Raw genomic sequence first — 26,666 nt, 5'->3', positions numbered from 1 at the left:
CCTTGATGGCCACCGTCCACTCCACACTCAAACAGTCATACACAGACACACGCACACACACACACGCACACACACACACACACACACATACACACACATAGACACACACACACACACATAGACACACAGATACATTTCAACACACGTGTACGGAACACTCAGGAAGCAAATTGCTTGGTTTTATGTGTCTGTCTGACTTGACGTCAGAATGAATGTGTTGCATGCCTCCCTTTTTAATCCAATCAGAATCATTTAACATCTATTTGCCTTAATAACTCCACATAGGGTTGTGTATTATAACCGACGTGTTTGCAAAATATTCCCTTTTTTCACAGTGAGAAGATTGCTTTTAATATTTAAATGTTGATCATTCATTGGCCATGATCCAGAGGTTGTGTAGGTAAATGAACTATTCCAGCTGTTTGTAGCTGAGCAGAAATTACTATAAATTTCAATATATATTATCGATAAGTGCAATATTGTGATAACTTGGATGGATGGATGGATGAAGGGGCCTTTAACACTGGGATATTTTATTTGTGCTTGAAGTGAATAAATAAGAATATAGACTTGTGTGTGCATACGTATGTGAGTGAGTATGGATGTATGTATGTCTATGAGCATGAGTGTGTGTTGGTTCAATGAGAGTGAGTTCGGCTTGGTTCCTGGCTCGTCTTCTGTAGATAGATACTGATAAAAAGGGAGTGGTCTGTGAAAACACACATGACTGTCTCAAGCTGGACTTCAGAGGGGATATTTATTTCATCTTAAAATGATTAAAAGGAAAACACCCGCTTTGAATTATCTCCCTTCTGTACTTTTGGCCATTTTAAGATTTTAAATCCCAATTCTATTTCTAATTGTCTATTCTCACACACTTTTTGTCCGATATTTTGCCTGTTTATTGTATTGTAACACGTTTCTTTTGAGTTTGCTGGCATTGCTGGACAGAATGTCTATCAAAATAAAGTAATTTGAAATTGCAAACGGTTATTCGGCTAATTATCTGTGAGGGAACTGTCTCTACCTGAAATGTACACACCCACCCAAAGCCTAGACGATATTTGGTCCAGTTCACAGTGTCCAGTTCACGTGAAAGGACATGCAAAGGTGCTGTAACAGCTCCTACACACAGTTGCGTTCCGTCAACGCATGCCAGTGGGTGTTCCCGACGGTAGCTATGCAAATGACTTGACCATTTGACCATGGACTATAACCATAATTTGATTGGTTGGTGCCGTCCGTCAATTGGCTTGATTGGCCGGTGCCGTCTGTCGGTGCAGCAGCAGCTGAACTTCTCAATGCGAACGACGGGTGAAACGTGACGCAACGGACCCACAATTCAGTTGGGCAACGGATGACGTGAGCCCATGTAAAGTGAATGGGATGCGTCTCCAGCACTGCAACGCACCTAGCTGTGTAGGAGCGTTAGAGTGTGTGTAGGAGAGTAAGAGAAAAGTGTACATCTGAACAACAAACATCTCAAACTCTAGCCATACTGTAGGCCCTTTAAAGACAGACTTCATTCTTGGTCAGCGATCTCCAACAGGTAGCTTGCCAGTTACCACTAGCTCCTGTTTCTGAGTAGCTCTCCAAAAGGTTTAGGGAAAGTGTTCATAAATTTGATAACAGTCATTTGCAGGGGTGCAGTGCTAAAATAAGAGATGGGTAAACTATGAATTCTGTGATCACAGTAAGGTGGACTGCGCCGGACTATACCCAGGGCTTTATATGCCAGAGCAATGGCCTCAACCAACCAGTGGGAGTCTCTTGCCCTGACCCCGTAGCAAATTAACAAACAGCTGTTCTGTATTGTGCAGGGTGCATGTTTGTTCAGTGTAGGCACGCGGTGCTCTCACTGGGCCGAGTTGGTGTGACCACATCTATGCCTGCTGAACGCCAGGGCAAAAGGCGGGCAGCTCAATGACTACTCTTAAGGACTGAGCTTAGCACTTTGGGTTGGTAGAAAGAGTTTGGATGCAAGACGACCTTTGAATCGCCCACATTTAAGTGCATACAGTATGAGCAGGGTTCTCTGTTGGGCTGTCAGGTCACTCACAAGGTTAACCAATGCCAGAGCAAGCAGCAGTGCAGCATTCTTGCAGTGATAAGTGGATGTCACCCCAACCACTAGGTGGCTGTAGTGTTTACCTGATCAATAAGTATGCCAGTACTTATTCCGTGAATCCATGAATTAGTGAAACACACAGTGAGGTGAAGCACACACTAATCCCGACGCAGTGAGCTGCCTGCTAAAGCGGCGCTCGGGGAGCAATGAGGGGTTAGGTGCCTTGCTCAAGGGCACTTCAGCTGGTCGGGGTTCGAACCGGCAACCCTCCGATTACAAGTCCGAAGCGCTAACTAGTAGCCCCAATGAGTCCGGTAAGAGTGCTACTAAATGCGTATGCTGACAACAATAGATTTAAGCTTAGTCTCATGAGTAACATTACCAATATCATCTGGGGGTGTGATGGGCACACTAGTGAGAGCTGGACACTGTGGTCGAAGGCCGAAGATGCCGCAGGACATTTTTCAGGAAGCGGGACGTGAATGGCAGGCGGAGTGTGCTGCTGCACATGACACATCAGCGGTTCACCATCCACTCCTCCGAGCACTCAAAGTGCTTTGCAGTTTCATGCCTCATTCACTCAGTCACACACACACACTCACTCGCCGATGGCGGAGGCTGCCGTGCAAGGTGCCAACCTGCACATAGGGAGCACTTGGGATTACGTGTCTTGCTCAAGGACTCCTCTACCCCCTGAGTGCACTCTACACGCTCTCAGACAAGAGAGAGCGTGTAGAGTGCACTCAAACTGAATAGTGCCACGAGCCGTCATGGGACAGATACAGGTGAGAGAGAGCGTGTAGAGTGCACTCAAACTGAATAATGCCACGAGCCGTCATGGGACAGATACAGGTCACTCACAGTGGACAGCTAGATAGCACTAGACAGCTCACTCATTGTGCCGGGTGAGCTGCAGACAGGTGGTGTCCACAAAGGTGCCACATGAATGGGGAGCCATGTACAGTATGAGGGCTTCCAACTTCCTCCCCCTGTGAGGGGAGACTGCCACCTCTCCTTCTGCCAGCTTCCTCCCCCTGTGAGGGGAAACGGCCATGGCATGACGTCGTCACACAGTGTGAGTCAAGTCTTGCTCAAGACTTCATGTGAAAAGTATTTTAAAAGTGAGCGTTGGCATATTCATGTTTGTTTTTGTCATTATAGATCTTAACACTACCATATTATGTTTAAATGGTCGAATTGTCAGTCTGTTACAAGTTCCAAACAGGTGCTGAAAGACTATCTAAATGGTGCCATCTACTGGAACTTCAGCAGTTTTGCATTTGTCAGCAAGTGGCTTGGTAGGTGTAAAAATCCAGGGGGGATTCGTATTGTGTTGCCCCCTGCAGGTAACCCCCAGAACCTAGTCAACGTCAGCCGTTTCTCAGACGTAACCCCAGGCCTAAGCAGTTAAAACCTACGATACCTCCCTGGAGGTAATTGTAGATAGCAGGGACCTACTGTCGAGTGCAGTCGCACGACTTCCCTCTGCGGCGCAGATAACCTAAAGCTCCTATTTTTAAATATCCCCCTTGGAAGTTGATCAGGCTTCCGTGGTGGATTTATTGAGATGTTTATGAAATAAGGAGCGACTACGCCTAGGTCTCGAACAGTTGGCTAACGTGCGAAGATGTTTGACCCTAGAGTTTATCTAGAGACACAGGTTATAGGCTACTTCTTGCTCAGGTTTTATAAGAGTGGAGACCTTCTTACCGTCCTTCAGTATAAAGTCACGCTGACCCAAGTCTTAGAAAAGACAGATGAATAACCACAGAAGAGACAAGTTATCTTACCCTCCTGCTGGAATTCGTAGAAAGACCAAGAAAAGACAAAAATACTGCTTGAAGAATTAGATGCCAAGGTTAAATAAGTTCTTTACTTTTCAGCACTTTGGAGATGATAACAAAATGCGGCGTAATATCCACTTGCAGGTTACAATGTCGTAGAAAATATAAAAAGAGTAAATCCACAAAATAGGAAAATAGTAAATCCACAAATGGAGAAGAGATTACAATAAAAATAGTAAATCCACAAATGGAGAAAAAGAGAATATACGGAAAAAAAGTAAGTCCTCAAAAAAGGGAAAAAGTCAGCTGATTGTCTTCTGCAGTCACTCTCTGTCGGAGTAGCAGGTCTGATATCTGCAACAGGTTCCACGGAGTTTCGGTCCGCGACTCAGCCTGGCACGACGTCCAACACTTTGCTTCTCAACGAATTTCGGAGGACTAATTCTAACAACCACACGCGACATCATAAAGCAAAAACCCAGCGAGTTGAAGGAAGGAAAAAAGAAGAAGCAGCCCCGATCATTTAGTTCGACCCTTATTTATACTAGGTAGACTTGTCCTCCCCCACACATTCCTAAGGCAAATCAATCTTTCCCACGACAGTTTAGAACCTTCTAGAAGGTTCCCACGAGGGCTGGGAATATTCTCACGTTAGCTGGGAACATAGCTGGGAATATTCTCACGGCAGCTTGGGAATATAGCTGGGAATATTCTCACAATAGCTAATACATTCTAGAAGTCACTGATCTTAACCAACAATTTAAGATGTCACGCATTCACATCCTTCTCCGGGTTACATTTTGGAGATGATACATTACATTCAGGTTTACAGATAGTTTCCAGAGGTTACACAAACAGTTTACATTCAATGGCAATTATAACCATGTGACACATTACATTTAGCAACATACACTTTTACAGTCATCAAGAGAGATCGGTTACATTCTTACAGGTTACAAACATTTATGGCATTAACTCTTCACACAATGCAATCTGAATACATTCATTTGAACAGTTTAAGGCACTTTACTCATTTCACAGTTTTGAGACATACAATTCTTTTACATACATAACTCCTCTAGACTTTACAAAGTCAGGCTACTAAAATACTTGTAATGATACATTTCATTCATCGCACTTTATTATTTATTATGAGGTCATTGTTTGCAGTTATGGTTCATCATCCATTCTTTTATTCACATTCAATAATCATCAAGTATTTCTGAGGTCAGGGTGATCTGGTTTAATAGTCCTGCACATTGTTCAACATCTGCTTCAACACATTCATTCACTTCCACGCTTTCAGGTGATCTTAATTCAAGAGTAGGTTGCAAAGTAATTGGTTTAACATAGATTCAATTCCTGGTCAGTTTCTTTCCTAATTTGTCTAATCATATTTTCTAGATCAGAGAGATTACCTTGATAGCTAGCGCTGAATCTAGCCTTTCTGCGTTTTCGCCTTGTAAGACGTATTGGTTTTGTGCTACCGCTCTGTGGTCCATACGGTCGGTGTCCTGGCGACACGTCAGTATCATAGGGCTATATTTTGGGGCACCAGCGCATGGCGTACAGTTCGTTTTTCAGTCGCGCGAAGTTGAATTCGGTATTTTGCACCTTTATTTTTTAAGCATTGCGCCCAGCGGTGTGGCAATTAACAACCTAGGGCGGGCCCTGGCGCGTTCTCTAAAAATCGCTATCATACACCACCTAAACCTGGTCAGAAGTCAATGGCGAGTTGTTCATATGCTATTTTAAGAGCGCATGTCAACAGTCATATTGGCAGGTGCACGCACCATCCTTCTATCATTCATGAACGCACACCAGCGCACGTCCATGCAAAGCATTACAAATTGCACGATTACAATGTTAAACATAATTAGAATAAAGATATTACGAAATACTGTACATCTCATGATGAGTAGTTATTCACCATCATTTGCAAATTGGTAATGACGGTTAAAAGTGATTAGGGGAGAGGCGAGAGACACGTATGGAGCACAGCTGAAGACGCACTGTCACGAGATATAAGCAACTCCTCTGCAGGATAAATGTTGTTTTATTCAGTCATTTGAGCAACATTAGGGTAAGTGTTGCTTTTTCCAGCCTATGTTTTCGATGGTAACCCATTGTCAGTCAATAGTGAAAGTAACTGCATATAACTGTCTTGAAAGTAACTGCATATAACTGTCTTGTCGTTGACTGACTTCCTTGGTGAAGTTAGTTTCACTTTGCCAATGAGTTCAAATAATAGACGAGTGCAAATGCGTGAAGGCTATGCTAAGTTTTAGTAAAGCATGGTTTAAGAATGACTATTCCATACGGTCTCGCAAGCAGCCTCCTTCAAATGCGCCGTTGAATGCCAAAATACCGATGCATTTATCTGACATATCGCGCGTTGCGCCGTTAAAGGGAATGACAGATGTCATTCTCATTGGTTTAAAATGATGTTACGCCCCAAACACACCCATATGACTGATTAAAAGACCTAGGAACACCTTGTTACGCCATGCGCTCCACTTTTGAGGACGAAAACCCTCCCAATGTGAACTGGACATCCTACTAAATTTGAATAGACTTTTGACGAGTGACGATGCACTTTAGAATGTCATGATAGGGCCCATAATCTCGTTATGCAGTCATCTTAAAACGGCTGCAGGCGGCTACATCAAGTCTTAATTTGCAACCAAATTGCGTTTTCAGTCGGAAATTGTGCGATCATTGGTCCAAGCTGTCCAGGTGAAAAGTTCCCTCCCATGTCTATCAACTTTCACTTGCAATGCAACTTGCCATAGGTAGTTAGCTTCAATTAACAACCGGATCTCCTTCTATAGGCAAAGATGGCCGTTTTGGTTCTTTTTTGGAGGCGAACTTCAGAGGTCTATTAGGAGGGGGGGGGGTTAGGACAGGAGGGAGGGATGGAGGGAGGGACGATGGACAAAAAGACAAATGATCTGCAGCCTATGGGCCCTATCATGACATTCTAAAGTGCATGGTCACTCGTCAAAAGTCTATTCAAATTTAGTAGGATGTCCAGTTCACATTGGGAGGGGTTTCGTTCTCAAAAGTGGAGCGCATGGCGTAACAAGGTGTTCCTAGGTCTTTTAATCAGTCATATGGGTGTGTTTGGGGCGTAACATCATTTTAAACCAATGAGAATGACATCTGTCATTCCCTTTAACGGCGCAACGCGCGATATGTCAAATACATGCATCGGTATTTTGGCATTCAACGGCGCATTTGAAGGAGGCTGCTTGCGAGACCGTATGGAATAGTCATTCTTAAACCATGCTTTACTAAAACCTAGCATAGCCTTCACGCATTTGCACTCGTCTATTATTTGAACTCATTGGCAAAGTGAAACTAACTTCACTAAGGAGTCAGTCAACGACAAGACAGTTATATGCAGTTACTTTCACTATTGACTGACAATGGGTTACCATCGAAAACATAGGCTGGAAAAAGCAACACTTACCCTAATGTTGCTCAAATGACTGAATAAAACAACATTTATCCTGCAGAGGAGTTGCTTTATATCTCGTGACAGTGCGTCTTCAGCTGTGCTCCATATGTGTCTCTCGCCTCTCCCCTAATCACTTTTAACCGTCATTACCAATTTGCAAATGATGGTGAATAACTACTCATCATGAGTTGTACAGTATTTCGTAATATCTTTATTCTAATTATGTTTACCATTGTAATCGTGCAATTTGTAATGCTTTGCATGGAGGTGCGCTGGTGTGCGTTCATGAATGATAGAAGGATGGTGCGTGCACCTGCCAATATGACTGTTGACATGCGCTCTTAAAATAGCATATGAACAACTCGTCATTTACTTCTGACCAGGTTTAGGTGGTGTATGATAGCGATTTTTAGACAATGCGCCAGGTCCCTCCCTAGGTTGTTAATTGCCACACCCCTGGGCGCAATGCTTAAAAAATAAACGTGCAAAATACCGAATTCAACTTTCCGCGGGTGAATAACGAATATTACGCCATGCGCTGGTGACCCAAAATACAGCCCCATGTGTTGGTCATCATTTCACTTAAGACTGGTGATTTCACTAATTAGGTAACCTGTCTGAAGAGTTGTGCTAATTAGAATTAGATATGATTAAGTGAATGATTGGAAAAAAATATGTGGAAATGCTCTGCAGTCTGCACGAGGAGAGACTTAAACTGTTCTGCCAGAAGGATAAACTGCCCGTATGTCTTGTGTGTCAGACTTCCAGGAAACACTCGGGCCATAAGTTTCTTCCCATAGATGAAGCTGCACAAGATTATAAGGGGAGTTGCTGTTGTTTAACGGTGAAAATTGTATAATAAGCATGAATGGCATAATAAGTGTCTACTGAAAGTAACCAAATAATAATAAAAAAATATAAATGCAGTTAATCTTAAAGTATGAAATGTTTCTATTCAAGAAACAACTCAAGGCTGGTCTGCTGCCCTTACAAGAGAAGCTGAAAAAATATGAAGAGGTTAAAAAGACATGTGATCAAACAGCCAATCATATTAAGGTGAGATTCAGCAGTACAACAACTAAAAAAACAGACCATTTAATCCATGACTGGCACTGGCTTTTGTAAAACATGGTGTAATAATGTGTAGAACTTTACATAGAAAAAAAAACTTTTATTGTTAAATTACAACTAAAAATACAATGAATGTTACATCAAGTATTTCACCTGGGCAACAAAAAAATACAATATTTTTACTATTATTGTCATTAAAGGTGTAGGTAACACTTTTGACCAAACAACTTGCATTACATTTGAACCAAAGACCACCCCCCCCCCCCCCCCCCCCCAAACAAAAAACAAAAAAGCAGTGTTTTGTTATGTGGGAACAGGCTGCCCCCACTATGTTTCCAGTTCACAGAGCCATGGGGTATACTACGAAGCACGTTAGACATATCTAGGCTATGTAGACATATCGAGGCTTCACAAAGTCTTGACTCGGGGGTATATGTTAAGTGATACTACGATAGCAGTTATGTGATATATTTGTCAAACTAGGCTTTCAGCTCAGATCTGTGTTGGGAAGAAGTTGGCCAATCGTGAAACGTGGAGACACAAGACTGCCTCTATTCATGAGCGATAGCTTAATCTACACTGCGGTCATTTTTTGTGTCTAAACTATAACATCAAATAAATCAATTGTCATCAGTTGTTGTATGGTATGCACGTCCATCATGAAGGCCATCATGAAGGCCTTCTACACTTCAGCGGTTGAGAGTGTTCTAACTGGTAGCATCATCACCTGGTATGGGAACTCCACAGTTGGAGATTGTAGTACTCTGCAGAGAGTAGTGCGCTCAGCTGAACGTACTATAAGAACTCAACTCCCTGATCCACAAGATATCTATTCCGGAAGAGTACTCCTAAGAGCCCAAAAGATTCTGAAGGACTCATCCTAACAATGGATTATTCCTACCGCTGAAATCAAGAAGACGCCTATGTAGTCACAAAGCCACTGAGAGACTCAGGAGAAGTTTTTATCCCCAGGCCATCCGAACTCTGAACTCGCACTATACTGACTTTGCACTCATTCACTCCTCAGCACTCATGAATCCCCCCCCCCCCCCCCACACACACACACACACACACACCTACATGACTTTTAGCACTTTTACATCCCTCTCCCTATGCTACAGACCTTTTATTTATTTGCTTATTTCATCACACGTCAAAACACACACGCACACATCTGACTTTCTCCAACTTTTGCACATCTCCATAGAACTTTATTTATTATTTTTGATTTCTCCTCTATCTATCTACCCATGTCCTTGATTGTCTAGCCTTTCTGCCCACACACACAAAAAACACACACACTTACATAATCACTGTCATCACCTCACATACATACAGCACACTGCTTGCTACAGTAAGCCTCCCCTACATACACAGCACATTGTCTTCAGGATCTTCTCCAACACACATCCTCTACATACTTACAGAACACTGCCTACACACACACACACACACACACAGTCACTGCTCCACTCCCCTCCTGCACATGTCGACGTTTTGCCGAGGAAGGGGTGGGATATGTGTAGACAACGGCCATATTGGCGTGACAAACTAGCCCCATGCATTTCTATGGAATATTTTCTGAGTGCTGTGTCTCCACATTAGAAAGTCTCTGGTAAACATCACAAACTGCTGCTGTGCCGTGTAGATGTAGCCTCCTAAAATGTATTGGCAGAGACTTTCTAATGAGGAGACACAGCACTCACCAATATGGCAGTTGTCTACACATATCCCACCCCTTCCGCAGCAAAACGTTGACATGTGAATACATTGAGCCAATCATGTGGTGTGTTGTGAAGACGTGCCAATCATGTGATCTTGCTGCTGGAGCAGGGTTGATGTTGTGAAGCCTTGCGCACTCACATTTCTGCCAAAATAGATGCCCGCTAAGTGCCCAAAAAGTGTTGCAATATGGCCGCCGAGTGGCGGGACTTGCCTGAAAGAACTTTGGTATTGGTTCTACCTGTGCACTTAGCATGGGTGTTTTCACTAATTAGCTCATCTATCTGGCTGAGAAGTTGGGCCAATAAGAATCAGCTGGTTTAGTGAATGGTTGGAGTAAATATGTGGCAGGATTTTTACTTTCTGAAGCCAGACTTTTACACTATACTTTTCTTGGGAAACTATACAATTCTTTGTGAATGGTTGCTCCTGAAGATCTATTGTTTACCAGGGGGTGGAGACAAAGTCCATTTAATCCATTTTGCAGGACGCATACCTCCAGACACTTTAATGAGTGACCACTCATTCCCTCCAGTTTACTGGTGAGGAATAAGGGAATAAGATGTGTTCAGATGTTTGTTTTGTCACTTTTTTTTGTTATTTTTTAATACTGCTTTTAATACTTATTCATTTTATATATGTGTATTGGTCATCAGTTCCAAATAGAAATCACATCTGGTCAACTCCTTGTTTTTAAATGTGCTATATAAATACAAGTCACTTGACTATTAAAAGGCTTGGATAGCTATTTAATAGAGCTCTGCCCTTTGATATCAGACCAAACCAAAGCAAAAGTGTTATGGGCAAGAGATGGTGGACATTCTGTAGGCATTAGTCATGAAAGAATTTACCCATGTGAAGCCCCTCCCCCTGGTCCTCTGAGAGGAGGAACACACTTATGTTTGTGTCGTATCTTCCTCCTGGTCTTTGTTCAAAACATCATCTTTCTCTCAGGCTGGAGACGCAGAGAAGCATTTTAAGAGACAAAACTCAAGAGTACCCTCAGGATCTACTCTTGAGAAAAGGATAGTGACCTCAGAGAAAGAGAAAGTAAAAGTTTAAAGGCTACAGAGGAGCCCTTTAAACTGGGGGTGGGGGGGGGGGAGTGAGAGATAGAAAGTTCGATATGGCATACAAGCGTTCTTTATCTGAGGAGGACCTCACCTGTCCCGTGTGCTGCGACATCTTTATGGACCCTGTGATCCTGTCCTGCAGCCACACCATCTGAAAAGCCTGCATTGACACCTTCTGAACCATCAAGCCGTCCAAACAGTGTCCCATTTGCAGGGGAAGGAGCCTGATGAATCCTCCCTCGTCCAACCTGGCTTTAAAGAACCTGTGTCAGCTTTGTCCAGGAGAGGGCCTCTGAAGCTTCGCTGGCATCTGAGGAGCTGTGCATCGCCCACAGCGAGAGAATCAAACTCTTCTGCTTGGAGGACAGGGAGCCAATGTGCCTGGTGTGCTGGACATCAATGAAGCACAGACGGCACAAGTGCTGCCCGACAGAAGAAGCAGCCTCTGATTACAGAGTAAGAAATAAAAACATTAAGATGCCATTATATTGTCAGCCAGAATGTCCACATACCGTAGTTGTAACATGTGAACTTGACTTTCTGCCATGTTGTCTTTTCTTTACTCTGCGCAATAAAGAGTGGTTATATCCCTCATTTGGGGTCATCCCTATGTTCCCCGCTCGGGGTTAGGATTAGGGTTATGGTTAGGATTTTAAAAAAGGGTCCCATGTTCCCCGGTCCCATACAAAGCGGGGAACATGGGACCCGTGGAACATAGGTACGCTCCCCCCTAATTTCATTATACAGATCAACTTGTAGCCTACAATGCATGTGACCGTTAACTTGAATAACTTGTTCAAGTCTTGTACCTTTTACTTTTTTTGGATTTTCTCTTCGTTTTTTCACTCGAAATGATATGTTGTATGCTTGAGTTATGCCGTAGCTGGTTAGCCTAAGACATGCTGTAAAACTCTTTAGATGCGGATTTTTCCAAAACGTTCAATGGGAATGGCAGTCTTACTTCCGGCACCTAACCGCATTTCGGCTGTCACTGAAGACTGCTGATTTCACTAGGTAACCTGAAGAGTTGTGCTAATTAGAATTAGATTACTATGATTAAGTGAATGATTGGGAAAAAATGTGGTAGGACTTCTGAAGCCGGACTTTACCGTCTCTGTTTTTTACAGCCTATATATTTTCAATTATTGGTATTCACACCCCTAGGGCACTCTTCCTGCATGAGTAGGGGAGTGACTTAAAAGCAGTTTAGACCAATCAGAAGTGTCTGGAGTTGATGGGGTGAAAGACAACCTGGACAAAGAAGGAAGTAGCGTTGACTGGTGAAATATGTTTGTTTACTTAAGGTATTCTGCCATTTTTTTTAAACAAATTTGTCTGCAAATCTGGAGATCTATTTTAATTCGTTGGAAAAACATAGGCTACCATAGACGATTGGGCGTGATTTACTAAGGCGAGTTTTGTTAAACGGAACTTAATTGTTTACACTGAAAACGTCGAGCTAAGTTATTGTCTCCGTAAGGAGAAGAATGATGCGGAAGTCAATCTTTTTAATGAACAAAGCATAAACCATTTTAAGTCAAATGTATAGGCTTTGCTAATGTAGCCTAGATGATTAGATGTGATTTAGTGAGCGTGTACACTTCATGTTTTCAGATAAGAGGATGGCATCTTACCCACGCTCATCTAAGAGGTCTCTACCTGAAGAGGACCTCACTTGTCCAATTTGCTATGACATTTTCAAGGATCCCGTCATTCTTTTGTGCAGTCACAGCATCTGCAAAGACTGTCTGGAGCAGTTCTGGAGACGCAAGAAAGCTAAACAGTGTCCAGTTTGTAGAAAAAGATCATCAATGGAGAGTCCAGTACTAAACTTGTCTCTGAGGAACCTGTGTGAGGTTTTCCTGAAGGAGAAGAATCAGAGGGATGCGGGAATGCTCTGCAGTCTGCACGAGGAGAGACTTAAACTGTTCTGCCAGGAGGATAAACTGCCCATTTGTCTTGTGTGTCAGACTTCCAGAAAACACGCAGGCCATGAGTTTCTTCCCATAGATGAAGCTGCACAAGATTATAAGGTGAGTTGCTGTTTAATGGTGAGAACTGTGATTAATGCAATTAAACAAGTAACCAAATAATAATTAAAAAAAAGATAAACATGCAGTTAATCTTGAAGTATGAAATGTTTCTATTCAAGGAACAACTCAAGGCTGTTCTACTGCCCTTACAAGAGAAGCTGAAAAAATATGAAGAGGTTAAAAAGACATGTGATCAAACAGCCAATCATATTAAGGTGAGATTCACACAACAACAAAAAAAACAGACCATTTAATCCATGACTGTCACTGCGTTTGTAAAACATGGTGTAATAATGTGTAGAACTTTGCATAGAAGAAAAAAATAACATTTATTGTGCACCTGTTAAATTACAACTGAAAATGCAATTAGATGTTACATCAAGTATTTCACCTGGGCAAAAAAAGTACAATATTTGTACTATTATCATCATCATTAAAGGTGTAGGTAACACTTTTACCTACATTACATTTGAACCAAAGACCACCACCACCACCACCACCACCCCCCCCCCCCCCATCCAAACAACAAAAAAAAGCAGTATTTTGTTATGTGGGAACAGGCTGCCCCCACTATGTTTCCAGTTCACAGAGCCAGGACTGTGTATGAAAAAGTTTTTCAGACCTTGGATATATTGTCTGTCTGTGCCAACAGCAAGTCACATTTACAAACAGAATTGCTGTAAAATTAGACTGTATTCATATACAAATTAGAGTTTGGTTTTGATGAACATTGTATCATGCTCTTCTTGGTGTGGGTTATTCAAGGCCCAGGCCCAGCAGTCAGAGAAGCAGATCAAGGCGGAGTTTGAGGGGCTTCACCAGTTTCTAAAAGATCAAGAAGAAACCAGAATAAGAACCCTGAAACATGAAGAGGAGCAGAAGAGTCTGGTGATGAAGGAGAAGATCGATGAGATGAGCAAGGCCATATCCATTCTTTCAGACAAAATAACTGCCATTGAGAAGCAGATGGTTGCTGAAGACGGAATCTTCTTGCAGGTATGGACCGATGCAAATAATGCAGAATTTCAGTTGTAAAAATGGACACATGTCTATCTATATGGCATTCAGTAATTAAGGTTAGTGATTAATTCAATTATCTTTTAAGGTTTTATCAGAGTAGATAATTACCATCATGGTGAATGGCTTGTATCGGCAGTAAGACGTCAAGACAGACACAGTATTGAAATTTAATTACCTCAATAGTTCTGAACTGAAATGAGATACATAGTTATGGTATTTGGCAGACACGTTTATCCAAAGCGACTGACGGTATTCACCTTATTCCGCTCGCAAACATGGGGGGTGCCATCTTTGACTGCTTTGTGCTTGAACTTCCCATTGAGCAGTATATCCATTGCGATACATTGACATAGTTTTATCGAGATGACTCACTCGAGATGATATTGAACAACAATATCAATTACAATTTATACTGTTTTTCAGAACTTCAAGGCTACTATAAAAAGGTAAGGCATTTGACTTTCATCCACTGTACCTCACACTAAAACAAGTCCTACAATTACTTCTCATATTCCGCCCTTGCATGGACTCATCTCATATATTTAAATATATTTTATATATTATTTATATGTTAAAATAATATATATATTAAATTAAATTCAATTGTATAAAATGTATGTATAAAATATATTTTCTTGTGTTGTCTTGGTCTGACATTGTAAAGCGACCTTGAGAAGAAAGGCGCTATATAAATAAAAGTTATTATTCTTAATTCCGTTTTTTTCTAGTTCTCAGTGCATGCCGCAGAATCCAGAGAGAGTGTCACTGTCGGGAGCTCTGATTGATGTGCCGAAGCACCTCGGCAACCTGAAGTTCAGAGTCAGAGAGAGCATGGATCAATACAGTAAGTTCCATGCCACACTAACACATTCATGTAGATATCATATTGTATACTACATAATCAGAGGTGTCAAAGTCCAGCTTCACAAAGCTGACACATAAGCTTATTTGCTCCAACCATTCACTAAATCAGCTGAATCTTAATTAGTACATCTCTTCAGCCAAAGAGATCAGTTAATTAGTGAGATCACGTGTGTTAAGTGCACAGGCAGAACCAATATATGGTAGGACTTCTAGGGCGTTTTCACACCGACAACCTTTAGTTTGTTTTAATCGAACTCAAGTACGTTTAAGCCCTTGTTTCAGTTCGTTTGTGTTGGTCGGAATGTAACAATCACGCTCAGGTGTGCACCAAATTGATCGGTCCGAGACCTCCAAAAAGAGGTGGTCTCGGTCCGCACCATCTAACGAACTCCGGTGCGGTCCTGCTGGTGAGAAAGCCAACCTGAATCAAACAGGTCCAGCGGTCTAGTAGTGAATTATGAGAGTTAAGATCACTGGATCGTTGGTAAAATTAGGTACATTTCATTTCCAATTCACTTCCTAAATAAATGGCATGCGGGATTGGTCGTAATAACGTGAAACATGAACAAATGTGGATGCGTGAGGAGATATAAACAATGTGTCATACATGTATGGTTGGCTGAGTAAATCAGATTATTTTCTAGCTACAGTCACGACTCCTTTCAAAACTCCAAAATTTGCCAAGTGAGCCAAGATCGCTCGCAAAACTCACTCCAGTGTGTACCACCAAATAACTTGAAATAGCCGCAAGAAACACCCGAGGGAGCTGTCTGCTCAATTCTCACGCAGTTTGGTCCGCCTAGAAACCATGCATGTGTGAAACCGAACCGGACCAAAGTTTGTTTGCAACATTGTACCAATTTATTGCCTGCTGCCGACCAAATAACCGAACTATAGGTCTGAAAACGCCCTTACTTTCTGAAGCTGGACTTTTAAACCTTGGTAGATAATATAAACAATGAAAAGTCTACAACTAAACCACAGCTGGTCGTCATGTAGTTATATACGTATGTCCAATTGCTCACCAACCCCTTATCGCTTTGATTTCTCTCTGTTTAGTTCCAGTAATTCTGGACCCAAACACTGCACACTCATCACTCATCATTTCTGAGGATCTGACCAGCTTCAGAAGAAGTCATGATACACAGGCACTCCCCAATAACCCAGAACGCTGCTGTCTCTGGGAGTGCGTCCTGGGCTCTGAGGGCTACAGCTCTGGGTCTCACTGCTGGGATGTTGAGGTCGTGGATAGCAGAGACTGGGATGTGGGCGTCACCACTGAGTCCAACTGGAATCGTTTCTCATGGAAGGAAGTGTGGCGCGTCGGGTACAGGGAATGTGGGATCCATTACCCCGGGCCTGTGCATGTAATTGAACAGAAACTCCACACCCTCAGAGTGCACCTGGATTTGGACAGGGGGCAGTTGTCATTCTTTGATGCTCTACAAGATACTCACGTACATACTTTTGAACACACATTCACTGAAAAGGCTTTTCCCTTCTTTTACCTCCTGGACAACCATACAATACGTATTTTACCATTGAACAACAGTCATTAAACAATGCAATTAGACACTGTGCCATAAGACACAGAAAAGATAACAGTGTTAAACAGAAGAAAAATCCATTGTGTTAGCTTAGCTATATGGCCTTAGATCTTATTGAGCAATATCGCTACATACACTAAATGCTGCAATTGTACATTTTATATACATGCGCTTCATCTAGTGGTTGTATGTTACATACATTAATAGCACTACATAAACTAAATGCTGCAGTTGTACGTTATATACACCAATACGGTGGTTCTCAAACCGTTCCTCTCATTTCCCATTTGGGAGAGGGTTGGAAGTCTTACCTGTTGTCCTTTGCCCCAACAAAAATGATAATGTTAAAACGTTATTTCCGCACTATGCAAAATTTCTTACCAGTTCCTTGGGTCTGATTGTTTTCGTTAATATGTAGGCCTAATAATGACCTAATTTGTGTGTGATTGTTTTGTTTTGATCTATTGTCATTATTTCTGATAAAATAAGGCATTAATAAAGATAGGTGGTCCAACAGACTCCAAACAAGCTCCTATAAAGGAGCTTGTTTAAAGCACGACATATGACCAGAATCCGCTTGGTGTGTGTCAAGTGATAAATTACTGTTGCAGCACGGTATACTGTACAGTATATTGTCACTGCTGCTATAGTCATAGTCCTGAGTTCTTGTATTTAGTTACTAGTTTTGGACTTTTAGTTTGTAGCTCTCTTGTGTCTTTACTTGCTGTTATTCACTTCCTTTGTTATACCAACAATTCAATTTCATGTTTAAAGCTACATTGTGTTATTTCTTGAGTTGATTCTTTGCCAGAATAAATGTTTTCCTTCAAAAACATGTGGTCATTCATGTGTAATTACTTCCGCCAACAAATCATAGTATTCTTATAAGTGATGCATGTTTCGGCCTCTATCTTTAGAATACATTAGCCAAGGAGGGACATACCTGACATTCTAGCTCAGGGGTCTCAAACACCCGGCCCGCGGGCCAAATCCGGCCCAATTCCGGCCCGCGACGTATGTCAAAATAATAATGTAATCCGGCCCTTGAGACTTTTTAATTGTGACAAACAACGATACTGATTAAAATAGACGATAGTTCCAAGTACGGTGACAAATCTCATTTGTACTCTGCTCCACTATGTGCTAGACATCCAGAGCTTCATTCAAACCCAAAATCGCTGCGCAAAGTTTTCAGGAAATACTTAGTATTACACGCGAGAAACACAAAGACGTGCATTTGTAATGACGCGGAAGCGATGCAGGCCATAGTGTTGCATAAATTGAAGCAGAAATTAAGCAGAAATAGGCCTACACCAAATGTTGAAAAACGTTTACGTGTGATAAAGTCTTAGGTAGGCTATGTTATTCACCTATTCTAAATCTGAAGGAGAATATCCTTTTGGAGATTATGATCGATCGTCTATTGAATGGAGGTGCATCTGCGTGTATACGACGGCATAATAAGCATGGCATACCATGCTTATTTCGACCCTCTGCCCAACATAGCTTGGAGGTTGCAGTGGTAATCGTGATGATAGTGTCCGTAATGGACGTGGTACAGACAGCATGGTAGAAATAGGGCTCTAAACTACAAAGTCACCTGCAATAATATGATGCAAACTTCTGGGTACTCAGATTACCCGCGATAGGAACTGATTTAACCAGAATACTTTATTGTAGGCCTTGTGGTTTAGAAACCATATACATCTTAGGTGTTGGTATACATCTTAGGTGTTTTCCTGTTAATTTGTTATGTGGGTAATATGAAAAAAGTAAAGTAAACCTGCTCAAATATGTTCATCCAGTATTTATTGAAAGATGCATAATTTGAGGTGCTTGCCATCCAGTGGCAAATTAGATGGGTAAATTTACCCCCTTCATAAACTTTTTGTTTTACTCAAAGATTTTTACATTTACAGTAGGACTTTATCTCTGACCACTTTCAAGCCATGGCCTTTTGACATTTTGATATAAAAATCCAATGGTGTTGCTTAAACTATTTTTATTTGGTGTGAAACACACACATACCTGTTTTTATGCTTTTCATTTGTTTTATAATTTGTATTAATATTTATTTTATAATTATTTTATTTATAAGCTAAGGTTGCTAGCACAGGTGTCTAAAACTAGATAAAAACACTTGCACTTGCTGTTTGCAGTTTTGTGTGGTATTTGAAAAAAAGAACATTGCATTTTCAGAAATAGCCGGCCCTCCAATCCGATGACGTTGGCAGAATTGGCCCCCAGCTCATTTGAGTTTGAGACCCCTGTTCTAGCTGATGCCTTTACCATCATGATTCAGTCCACCATGTAAGCACTTTGCAGTGTTCGAACAACAAACTACAAAGGTTGTGTGATTTCTGCCATTCAGAGATGTCACAAAGTAAAAGTCCCATCATGGCCGCCATCACCAGTATTGCCACGGCAATACTAACTTTCATTGTAGTATTGCCTGGCAATACTAGTTTTCATACATGACATTACCTAAGATTACACTCAGTAAACATCACAAAGTGCTGCTGTGCCGTGTTGACGTAGCCTCCTACCATGTATTGGAGACTTTCTAATGAGGAGACACAGCACTCAAAAAGTCCTCCATAGAAATGCATGGGGTTAGTTTGTAACACCAATATGGCAGTTTGTCTACACATATCCCACCCCTTCCGAGGCAAAATGTTGACGTGTAAATACATTCAGCCAATCGTGGTGTGTTGTGAAGACATTGTGCCAATCATGTGATCTCGCTGCTGGAGCAAGGTTGATGTCATGAAGCCTTGCACACTCACATTTCTGCCAAAATAGATGCCCGATAAGTGCCCAAAAAGCGTTGCAATATGGCCGCCGAGTGGAGGGACTTGCCTAAAAGGACTTTGGTATTGGTCCTACCTGTGCACTTAGCATGGGTGTTTTCACTAATTAGCTCATCTATCTGGCTGAGAAGTTGGGCCAATAAGAATCAGCTGGTTTAGTGAATGGTTGGAGTAAATATGTGGCAGGATTTTTACTTTCTGAAGCCATACTTTTCTTGGGAAACTATTCAATTCTTTGTGAATGGTTGCTCCTGAAGAGCTATTGTTTACCAGGAGGTGGCGACAAAGTCCATTTAATCCATTTTGCAGGATACATACCTCCAGACAGTTTAATGAGTGACCACTCACTCCCTCCAGTTTACCGGTGAGGAATAAGGGAATAAGATGTGTTCAGATGTTTGTTTTGTCACTTTTTTGTTATTTTTGAATACTGCTTTTAATACTTATTCATTTTATATATGTGTATGTGTATTGGTCCTAAGTTCCAAATAGAAATCAAATCACAAATCACACTCCTGTTTTTAAATGTGCTATATAATTAAGACACTTGACCATTAAATGGCTTGGATAGCTACAGTATTTAATAGAGCTCTGCCCTTTGATATCAGACCAAACCAAAGCAAAAGTGTTATGGGCAAGAGATGGTGAACATTCTGTAGGCATTAGTCATGAAAGAATTTACCCATGTGAAGCCCCTCCCCCTGGTCCTCTGAGAGGAGGAACACACTTATGTTTGTGTCGTATCTTCCTCCTGGTCTTTGTTCAAAACAACATCTTTCTCTCAGGCTGGAGACGCAGAGAAGCATTTTAAGAGACAAAACTCAAGAGTACCCTCAGGATCTACTCTTGAGAAAAGGATAGTGACCTCAGAGAAAGAGAAAGTAAAAGTTTAAAGGCTACAGAGGAGCCCTTTAAACCGGGGGGGAAAGTGAAAGAGATAGAAAGTTCGATATGGCATACAAGCGTTCTTTATCTGAGGAGGACCTCACCTGTCCCGTGTGCTGCGACATCTTTATGGACCCTGTGATCCTGTCCTGCAGCCACACCATCTGCAAAGCCTGCATTGACACCTTCTGGACCGTCAAGCCGTCCAAACAGTGTCCCATTTGCAGGGGAAGGAGCCTGATGAATCCTCCCCCGTCCAACCTGGCTTTAAAGAACCTGTGTGAGAGCTTTGTCCAGGAGAGGGCCTCTGAAGCTTCGCTGGCATCTGAGGAGCTGTGCATGGCCCACAGCGAGAGAATCAAACTCTTCTGCTTGGAGGACAGGGAGCCAATATGTCTGGTGTGCTGGACATCAACGAAGCACAGACGGCACAAGTGCTGCCCGACAGAAGAAGCAGCCTCTGATTACAGAGTAAGAAATAAATACATTAAGATGCCATTATATTGTCAGCCAGAATGTCCACATACCGTAGTTGTAACATGTGAACTTGACTTTCTGCCATGTCTTTTCTTTACTCTGCGCAATAAAGAGTGGTTACATCCCTCATTGCATTGTATACAGAACTTGTACAATGCATGTGACGGTTAACTTGAACTTGAAGAATTATTGCCATTCTACCTGTACTAGCTGCTCTTTCCTTAGAGTTGATTGTATTTCTTCTTAGTTGTCGGTCAATCTTCATTAATATGCAATCTAATATCAGTGCTGAGAGAACACAGAGCCTGACCGAGGCCTCTGCTTCAGCTTACTCTATAACAGTGTCATTTGATAATTGGGAGGGGTGTGTTTTATGTGTGCTTGTTGTGTGTGTGTGTGTGGGGGGGGGCTACACACTCTACCTACTATCTCTACATTGTTTGCAGGAGCAGCTCAAGACCACACTGAACAGCCTAGAAGAAAGGCTAAACGGGTTAAACAACTTAAAACGAGACTGCAACCACATAGCTACACACATAAAGGTACTGTATGTTTGAGTTTTTTTAGACACAGTCAATGCTCACAGCAATTGCTACATCAATCTGCTTTTCCCTTCCATGCCTGTGTGGTGCTACTTAGCATTTCTTTTGCTACCACAGTGTCAGGCATACAACACAAGACAGCACATTCAGAAAGAGTTTGAGATGCTCCATCAGTTTCTCCAAAAGGAAGAGGAGGCCAGGATGGCTGCTCTCGAAGAAGAAGCTGGACAGAAGAGCAGCGCCATCAGTGCAATAACGGAGAGCATCAGCGCAACGATATCCACTCTCTCCGACACAATCAGAGCCATAGAGGAGGCAGTGGGGTTGGCAGACGTCCCCCTCTTACAAGTGCGTACCTGAAACACAACGCTAAAGGCTTAGATTATAGTTAGATTATTAGATTAGATAACAGTATGCACTGTATTGTGTGGTGTCAATGTTAAGTTTGCTCTGTAAATCATTCACTCTTAAAACGAATGTGTTGAAAACAACACAACTTGTGTTGTCCCTATCTAAACACAGAGATGTACAGTTTGTGTTGTTTTTAACACATCTCTGTGTTTAGATAGGGACAGCAGAGTTTGTGTTGTATTTGTTAAACAATATGTGTTGAAAATAACAACTTCCTTTGAAAACAACACACCTTGCATTTGCATCTCTGTGTCCAGATAGAGACACCACATTTGTTTTAAGAGTGTTCAAATCAAATGCAAAATCTATAAATAAGCATGCACATCATTTTACTATTTCCCCGTCTGTTCTTTGCAGAATGTTAAGTCTACTATTGAAAGGTGAGTCATGTCCAAGTTCCTGTTCTAATGTACGTGGTTTAACTTAAAGCAGCACTGACTGACTAGGCCTACTGAATGTTGTTGCAGGGTGCAGTGTATGCCAAAGGATCCAGATAATCCCACAGGATCTCTGATAGATGTGGCACAACACGTGGGCAACCTGAAGTTCAGAGTCTGGGAGAAGATGCAGGACATTGTTGTGTACAGTAAGTTTTGTTTCTCTGTCTTCTATAATATGCCTTTCAGTTACACAGGGGTGTGTAATATCGTTAACCCAATTACACATACATACACATACATACATACATGCCACTCAAACATTAACAGAGATAAAGGTTGGACAAACAGCACAATATGTAATATAAAACAAAATAAATTCACAATGAAACTATTTCACCTATTGGTGATCCATTGGTACAGAAGAACCCCCCCCCCACACACACACACACAGACACACACACGGTACTATCCTGACAAATGTATCTCTTTAGCGCCGGTGGTGCTGGACCCCAACACATCTCAGGCAAAGCTCCGCCTGTGTGAAGACCTAACCAGCGTGCTCAACAGTGCGGAGAAGCTCCGCGTCCCCTACAACCCCGAGAGGTTTGACTACTACCCCTGCGTGCTGGGCTCGCGGAGCCTCACCGCGGGCGTCCACTGCTGGGACGTGGAGGTCGGGGACAGCACGCTCTGGAGTGTGGGCGTCACCGCCGTCTCCAACCACAGGAAGGGCGACGCTTTCTTTAACGGAGACACCTGGCACGTGAGGTACCTGAACGGAGAGTACACGGGCCACAGCCCTGCGGAGAATCGGGGTCCCCTGGTGGCGGAGAGCCTGCGGGTCCTAAGGGTGCGGCTGGACTTGGATGGGGGAGAGGTGTCATTTTCTGAGCCGTTGGCAGAAAACTCCCTGTGCAGTTTTAGACATGTTTTTACAGAGGGTGTCCTCCCTTTTCTGTATAATTACTGTATGGTCTCACCTCTGAGGATCGTAACAGTGAAAAACTCAGAACATAAAAGTTAGGGCCAATGATGTGATGTATGATACCATTATATGGAATACTGTCTTTGTGTGTGTGTTGTGTTATGTTGCATTGTGCATGTATGTGATTTTCACACTGAGCATCTTCAATTGCCCAAATTATATTATTCAGTGCAACTTCTATTGCACTAGACCAGTGGTTTTCAACCAGTGGTCCGCGGCCCACTTGCGGTCCGTGAGGACATTGCTGATGGTCCCTGACCATGGATTCAGTAATGTAGTTGCAATGAAGAAATCAGTATTTTTATTCACTGTTGATCCTGGGGTTACGTAATTAGTCAAAATGGTGGTCCCTGGTCGACAATCAGTTGAAAACCCAGACGATGATATCCATGCTGCTGATTTCCTCAGATTAACTTTTATCTTTGGTATGTGCAAGCAAACAGCAGGCTGCAACTAAACTAACTGAAGCACTGGTCCATGTTTCGTACTGGCTAAAAAGGTCATATCTACATCTCAATATTAATAAAACAGTCTGTATGTTCTTCTCTAAAAAATCCTCAAGCGCACAGCAGGCTGATGTTTATATTGAAGGAGAAAAACTCATGGTTGTGCCTGATTTTAAATACCTTGGTATCATTTTAGACTCTAATTTATCTTTTAAAAAGCATGTTAAAAAAAGGTGGCTAATACTATCAGATATAGTCTGGCTAACTTTAGACACATAAGGCCATACAGACACACAGAGGCAGCCAAACTTTTTATGCACGCCATGATCTTTTTCCACATATCATACTGACTCACAAGCTGGTCCGAAGCAAACATGACAACTCTTAAACCAATAGAAACCCTTTATAAACAAACCTTAAAAACACTAGATCAAAAGCCTATCAGCGATTTGACAGTTTTTTACATTATCTAGATGCCTGCCTTGTTTTCAAAATATGACATGGGCTTGCCCCTCCACCACTGGCTGAGTTCATACAACAGAAGAGCAGTAGTGGCAGAGCAACTAGGGCAACCACCAGGGGCAACTAGGGCAGCTAGGGCAGCCACCAGGGCTAACTAGGGCAGCTACCAGGGGAGACTATGTCACACAATATAGATGTAGTAAGTTTGGCCAAACAGTCTTCTCAGGACGGGCCTCAGATTATTGGAACCGTCTTCCTATTGAACTCGGAGAAAGCACCAGCTATCTACCATTTAAAACCACACTCAAGAGATGGATTAAAAACAATCAAAACTGCAATCATCAGTATCTGGTTCACCTCATGGCACTGCTCTTCTTTGTATTGTACTTATTTTTTTATTTTATTGTCCCTTTCTCTTTTCTCTTCTTCCTTCCTTCTTAATTTGTGTTCTATCTTTCTTCCATTCTTTTTATTAATGTAATGTGATGCTGTGTTGACCTGCCAAGGGACAACAGATGAAAATTAGCTTCTTTGCTAACTCTGCCACAGTTACATTTTGAGTGTAAACAAAAAATGTCAATTGATGTGCATTGTCACTTTTAAATAAACAAATAAATAAAATAAAATAAAATGAATAAAAACACCTGTCCAAATATCTCAGGGATTAGAAACCGATCAGAAGCAATATAACACATGTGAAGAGCTATCTTGCTATTTGTGCATGTGTGATGCTATTTCAGTTGACTTCAATTTTGACTTCCCTGTATCTCACATACAGTTACTTACCCCAAACCTCCAGGTTGATCCACAGTGCATAATGCTTAGCCCCTATTCACAACTGTGTAATATAACACCCTACTATTGTCCTTGACAAGATCAAATAAAGTCTCAAATCACTGCCCTATATTCATGAGTCACGCTCAAACTCATCTGGGAAGATCTCAACATAATTGGTTGGTCAGGGCAAAGGCAGTTTGGAATTTCATGCCTTCAAATGTTGGGAGAATGTGTTTGCACATCACCAGGGTGTGGTCAGGTCTAATATCTGAAAATCATATTAAATGATACTTCCAGCCAGTTGCGACAAAAGTGCATCCTAGAAATGGCTATTAACAATACAGTATAACTAAACAGTATTTTCTTAACATCAGTTACTCTTTAAATAAATTCGCAACATTTCTCATTTAATTTATTCACATTCTTTTCTCAGATATGCATTGAGGCTCAATTATTACCATCTTCCTTCCATACAATATGGAGACTTAAGGGGTGTCATGAAATGTGATCAAATCTCTCACAGTCATATGACAAATAATATTGGTTTGAATGTTTTAACCAAGACCCCCCCCCCCCCCCCCCCCCCCCCCACACACACACACACACACACACACACAAATAAAATTGTAAGTTTAGCACTTGAGTGCTAGCCTGGCGGGCTGCCAAATCTCACCCAATTCCCTGAAACATACTAAGGCATGTTCCTGTTATTTTTGACCCATAAACAGTAAGGTAGGTGGTAGGACATGTAATATCGAAAGTAAAAGTCGATGTGACTCCCCAATGTACAACAAAGGCTATAGAACTGCAGTGGAAAGCTCATCCTTCCATCTGTGTGTGTGTGCGTGCTTCCTTGTGTTCGTGTATAGGCTATGTGCGTGTATAGCCTACGGCGTCAAGTGTTTGTGCTTCCTCCTTGAATGGCGAATGCAATAGAAACTACAGCATGGCGTGACAAAGCTAAAAAAAACAATTGCACGTAAGGGGAATTCCTGAGGCTTAGACAAGTGCAGTGTGCAGGTGTCTGTGATAACGACCATGTGTGAGTGCTCTTCCACTATCACAATAAGGCCCACTGATGTTAATGAGATCTCACTTGAACTACGATCTGTAGATGACCAGTTAGAGATGTTTGACACTGGAACAGTTCATATGAATCTGCTGAGGAAATGTGATGGAGCGTAGAATGAGGAAGAGGTCTGGCACCCCATGAGGTGTGGTTCATGCCATATCTGGTCTGGGAAAAGCCTAACGAGGAGAGAGAAGGCTATGTTTACGGAAAACAAAGCCAAACACCAATTGTAAAATAGACTATAGCCCAGGGCTGCCAAAATGTAGACCACATTAAGTCTCGTGAAAATAGCCGGAGTTTAGCGACCAGTGAATTTTCTTTTCTTGTTAGGCCCATGATGCACTCAGTTAATCCATGTAGGCCAACCTCTGGGGGGAGTAGCCGCGTGCATTTCAATCTGGTCGGGTGAGTTTGGACATGCCCTGGCGCCTGGCCAACGCCGTGCCTAACCTATGGCTACCGCTACGTTTTTTCAGCTCATCGCAGCCAAGGCTCAACTATCAACTACCCCGCACCACCAGGGGCCTCATGTACAAAGACTTGCGTGGATTTCATACTAAAACATTGCGTACGTGCAAACCTGAAAAGTAGCGTACGCACAAAAAAATCCTGATTTATGAAACTGTGCGTACGCAGCATTCCACGCAGCCTTTCTTTGTACATCCCAATTAACGTGAAATTAAGCGTACATGCACGAGCATTACACTCCACCCTCTCTCCTCCCTCAATCACACTCATTTTAATATGCTAACTAGAAGACCACTCGAGAGCGCAGAC

At 42.1% G+C, this 26,666-nt stretch overlaps 3 protein-coding genes across 3 annotated transcripts in view; all 3 read left to right on the top strand.

Moving 5' to 3' along the window:
* itga8 (integrin, alpha 8) overlaps window positions 1-987 on the top strand; it is a gene marked incomplete in the record, with an annotated part of 52,358 nt that extends 51,371 nt beyond the window's left edge. Inside the window, 1 exon segment of the mRNA XM_076279838.1 lies at window positions 1-987. This exon segment is cut by the window's left edge and continues 977 nt beyond it.
* A 9,993-nt stretch (window positions 988-10,980) lies between these two features.
* Window positions 10,981-16,654, top strand: LOC143118576 (zinc-binding protein A33-like). The gene is made up of 7 exons (XM_076279607.1): window positions 10,981-11,634; window positions 12,793-13,211; window positions 13,331-13,426; window positions 13,977-14,207; window positions 14,655-14,677; window positions 14,960-15,075; window positions 16,155-16,654. The coding sequence occupies exons 2-7, from the start codon at window positions 12,801-12,803 to the stop codon at window positions 16,652-16,654; spliced, it is 1,377 nt and encodes a 458-aa protein (XP_076135722.1). The 5' UTR covers window positions 10,981-11,634; window positions 12,793-12,800.
* Window positions 16,655-20,173: 3,519 nt separating this feature from the next.
* Window positions 20,174-25,229, top strand: LOC143118749 (E3 ubiquitin-protein ligase TRIM35-like). Its single transcript, XM_076279837.1, has 6 exons — window positions 20,174-20,808; window positions 21,261-21,356; window positions 21,474-21,704; window positions 22,125-22,147; window positions 22,235-22,353; window positions 22,639-25,229. Exons 1-6 carry the CDS (start codon window positions 20,404-20,406, stop codon window positions 23,169-23,171), a joined length of 1,407 nt encoding a protein of 468 aa, XP_076135952.1. The 5' UTR covers window positions 20,174-20,403; the 3' UTR covers window positions 23,172-25,229.
* Window positions 25,230-26,666: the final 1,437 nt, after the last annotated feature.

Source organism: Alosa pseudoharengus, unplaced genomic scaffold (genome assembly GCF_046254945.1).
Source record: "Alosa pseudoharengus isolate Yale_2024_CS ecotype anadromous, Long Island Sound unplaced genomic scaffold, YU_APseudo_1.1 YU_APseudo_1.1_scf_12, whole genome shotgun sequence".
NCBI lineage: Eukaryota > Metazoa > Chordata > Actinopteri > Clupeiformes > Clupeidae > Alosa > Alosa pseudoharengus.
This window is presented reverse-complemented; position numbering and strand designations above follow the sequence as displayed.